The sequence below is a fragment of the Prionailurus bengalensis genome, chromosome B4 (genome assembly GCF_016509475.1).
Source record: "Prionailurus bengalensis isolate Pbe53 chromosome B4, Fcat_Pben_1.1_paternal_pri, whole genome shotgun sequence".
NCBI lineage: Eukaryota > Metazoa > Chordata > Mammalia > Carnivora > Felidae > Prionailurus > Prionailurus bengalensis.
This window is the reverse complement of record NC_057358.1, coordinates 75045192-75049388: the sequence shown is the minus strand read 5'-3', so window position 1 is coordinate 75049388 and position 4197 is coordinate 75045192. Positions and strand designations below refer to the sequence as shown.

The following is a 4197-nucleotide window of genomic DNA, read 5'->3' as shown; positions in this document are numbered from 1 at the left end:
TATTAAAGTTCAAAGAAACAGTTACAGAGGAGGCACTTTGGAATGCTGCATGTCACCAGAATTGAAGTAATAATGAGTGTGACCCAGAAGGAAACTCCTTGGTCTCATAGATTTTTATTTATACCTTTAAGCTGGAAGTCACATTTGTTTTAAAATAAGAGAGGCAGTCTTATTCATCTGAAATGACTCAGCTACATTATGTTTTCTTCCAGGGCCAGTAACTTTAATCATGAAAAATCTCACCATCGTTACCGAGTTTGTCCTCATGGGATTGTCCAGAAATCCCCAGATCCAGACCATCCTTTTTGCACTATTTCTGGTGATTTACCTCTTGACCCTAATGGGGAATGTGATGATGATCCTGGTGATCAGAACTGATTCTCACCTTAAGACACCCATGTACTTCTTCCTAGGTCACCTGTCATTTCTAGATCTCTGTCTTTCTTCAGTAACCATGCCCAAGATGCTGCAGAACTTACTAATGCAGAAGAAAACCGTATCTGTGTGGGGCTGTGTGACCCAGAGTTTCTTTCTCATATTCTCTGGGAGCACAGAGGCCTGCCTACTCTCTGCCATGGCATATGACCGCTATGCTGCCATCTGCCACCCTCTCCTCTACAGCATGGTTATGAATAGGCCTTTTTGTGTCGGGATGGTAACTGCAGCATGGGCAGTAGGGTTCCTAAACTCCTTGCCAAACAGTCTTTTCACTTACAACTTACATTTCTGTGGCCCCAATATCATCCCTCACTTTTGCTGTGAGCTGCCTTCACTCTTCCCTCTCTCCTGCACTGACCCTACTGCCAATGAGGCCCTTCTTGCTGGGTCATGTGCACTGTTGGGATTTGTGACACTTCCCCTGATCCTCTTCTCTTATTCCAGAATCATCTCTGCCATCCTAAGCATACGTTCTTCTGAGGGTCAAGGCAAAGCCTTCTCTACCTGTTCTTCCCACCTTACTGTGGTGCTTTTGTATTATGGCACAGCTTTATTCAGATACATGACTCCCCTCTCCGGCTCCAAGTTGGAACAAGTGGTCTCCATTCAGTACAGTGTGATCACATCCTTGCTGAACCCCATCATCTACAGCCTCAAGAACCAGGAGGTGAAGGCAGCTCTGTATAAAATGTTGAAGCAATAAATGTGTCCTTCTGTGATGGAGAATTCCTATTGTATTTGGCTTGAAGACAGTGAGAAAACAGGTGATGAAATACATTCATAATGGCTAACTTGATCACTTTAAGAATATGCCATTTGATGAAAATAACCTCTTGTTAATAGAGGTTTAAGTGCGTGATTGCTTATTTTATTGTATGTGGCAAGAAAATTAAGTGAAGACTGAGAAAAAAGTACTAGAATGGAGTAGTGTAGACAGACTAAGTCCAAATATGTTTGTTTTGTCCAAGAGTTTTAGGATAGAGTTCAGAGTGTTTTTTTTTAAGATAGGAGTGTAAAATGCACTTCAAAGTAGAAAGTGGTTACTAATTGAATATGGTACTGAATGAAGTTTGCTTCATCCACCTAACCTTGAGTAGCCTAAAAAACTGATATGCCTAGTTGCCAGAAAGCAAAGACACAGGTTGGTGGGGACCTGCCCTAGCCCATTCAAGGGGGAAAATAGTTTTTCAGGTGTTCTGGTGGTGACTAGGGTCTGGGATGAGATCTAGTTCTTTGGTGACTTGTTGGAACCCAAAAAATAGAATGACTATGGTCTCACAAAATGATGTTTTCATTGAACCTTGAGGCTGTCAAGCCAATTAGTTCATTCAGTATTTCATGGTCTCATTCAGCCAGTCCCTTCTGAGTCCAGTGCCCATTACTGCTTTGACATATATTCAGTCAAATAAATTAATTTCTTGTCACAAAAGATTCATGGAGTGGGCATGGATTGCAAGAACATTGTTAAAATGTCAATACTACCCAAAGAAATCTACACATTTTTTTTTTAATTTTTTTTTCAACGTTTATTTATTTTTGGGACAGAGAGAGACAGAGCATGAATGGGGGAGGGGCAGAGAGAGAGGGAGACACAGAATCGGAAGCAGGCTCCAGGCTCTGAGCCATCAGCCCAGAGCCTGATGCGGGGCTCGAACTCACGGACTGTGAGATTGTGACCTGGCTGAAGTCAGACGCCTAACCGACTGCGCCACCCAGGTGCCCCGCAATCTACACATTTAACGCAATCCCTATCAAAATTCCTACCAGCATTTTTCACAGAACTAGAACAAACAATCCAAAAATTCGTATGGAACAGCAAAAGACCCCCAATTACCCAAAGCAACCTTGAAAAAGAAAATTAAAACTGGAGAGATCACAATTCCGGATTTCAAGCTATGTTATAAAGCTGTAGTGATCAAGACAGTATGGTACTGGCACAGAAACAAACACATAGATCAGCGGAGCAGATAGAAAACCCAGAAATGGACCCACAACTGTATGGTCAACTAAACTTCAACAAAGCAGGAAAGAATATCCAATGGAAAAAAGACAGTCTCTTCAACAAATGATGCTGGGAAAACTGGATGGCAACATGCAGAAGAATGAACCTGGACCACTTTCTAACACCATACACAAAAATAAATTCAAAATGGATTAAAAAATAAATGTAAGACAGGAAACCATCAAAATCCTAGAGGAGAACACAGGAAGCAATCTCTTTGACCTCAATTGGAGCAACTTCTTACTAGACATGTCATTGAATGCAAGGAAAAGAAAATCAAGCATGAACTGTTGGGACTTCATGAAGGTAAAAAGCTTTTGCACAGCAAAGGGAACAATCAACAAAATGAAAAGGCAGCCTATAGAATGGAGAAGATATTTGCAAATGGCATATCAGATCAAGGGTTAGTATCCAAAATCTATAAAGAATTTATCACACTTAACACCCATAAAACAAACAACCCAGTTAAGAAATGGGCAGAAGACATGAGTAGACATTTTTTGAAAGAAGACATCCAGATGGCTAACAGACACATGAAAAGATGCTCACGTCATTCATTGTCAGGGAAATACAAATCAAAACCACGATGAGATATGACCTCACACCTGTCAGAATGGCTAAAATTAACAACACATGAAACAACAGTGTAGGGAGGAGGTGAAGAAAGGGGAACCCTCTTGCACTTTTGGTGGGAATGCAAACTGGAGCAGCCACTCTGGAGAAGAGTATGGGGGTTTCTCAAAAACCTGAAAATAGAATTATTGTATGATCCAGGAATTGTACTACTTCGTATACCCAAAGGATACAAAAATACAGATTCAAAGGGGCACATGCACCCCAATGTTTATAGCAGCATTATTAACAATAGCCAAACTATGGAGAGAGCCCACATGTCTATCTACTGATGAATGGATAAAGAAGATGTGATATATATATATATATCTCACATACATATATATATGCATATACATACACACAATGGAATATTACTCAGCCATTGAAAAGAATGAAATCTTGGGACGCCTGAGTGGCTCAGTTGGTTAAGCATCTGACTTCAGCTCAGGTCATGCATGATCTTGCAGATTGTGAGTTTGAACCCCGCTTGCTGACAGATCAGAGCCTGGAGCCTGCTTCGGATTCTGTGTCTCCCTCTCTCTCTCTGCCCCTCTCCTGCTTGCTCTCTCTCTCTCTCTCTCTCTCTCTCTTAAAGATAAACATTAGAAAAGAAAAGAAAAAAAAGAATGAAATCTTGCCATTTGCAATGGTGTGGATAGAGCTAGAATATGTTAAGCAAAATAAGTCAATCAGAGAAAGACAAATGCCATATGATCTCACTCATATGTGGAATATAAGAAAAAAACCCAGATGAACACATGGGAAGTAGGGGAAGAAGAGAAGAGAGGGAAATAAACCACAAGAGACTCTTAATGACAGAGAACAAACTATGGGTTGATAGAGGGAAGCGGGTGGGAGATAGGCTAGATTGGTGATGGGTACTAAGGAGGGCGCTTGTTGTGATGAGCACTGGATGTTGTATGTAAGTAATGAATCACTGAATTCTATTCCTGAAACCAAAATTGCACTGTATGTTAACTAAAATTTAAATAGATAGCTAAATAAACAAATAAGATTCATGGAGTGAGGAGACAATAAACTCAAAACCCAAAGTGTAGGCTGACTCATATGATCTCCTTTAATGAAAATGTTAATATGAATCACTGTGTTTATACCCTTATAAGCATTAACCAAAAGTAAGG

The 4197-nt window shown here is 40.5% G+C and overlaps 1 protein-coding gene across 1 annotated transcript; it reads left to right on the top strand.

Moving 5' to 3' along the window:
• Positions 1 to 229: 229 nt before the first annotated feature.
• LOC122472312 (olfactory receptor 8S1-like) lies at positions 230 to 1141 on the top strand. The gene has a single exon (XM_043561732.1). It carries the CDS (start codon positions 230 to 232, stop codon positions 1139 to 1141), a length of 912 nt encoding a protein of 303 aa, XP_043417667.1.
• Positions 1142 to 4197: the final 3056 nt, after the last annotated feature.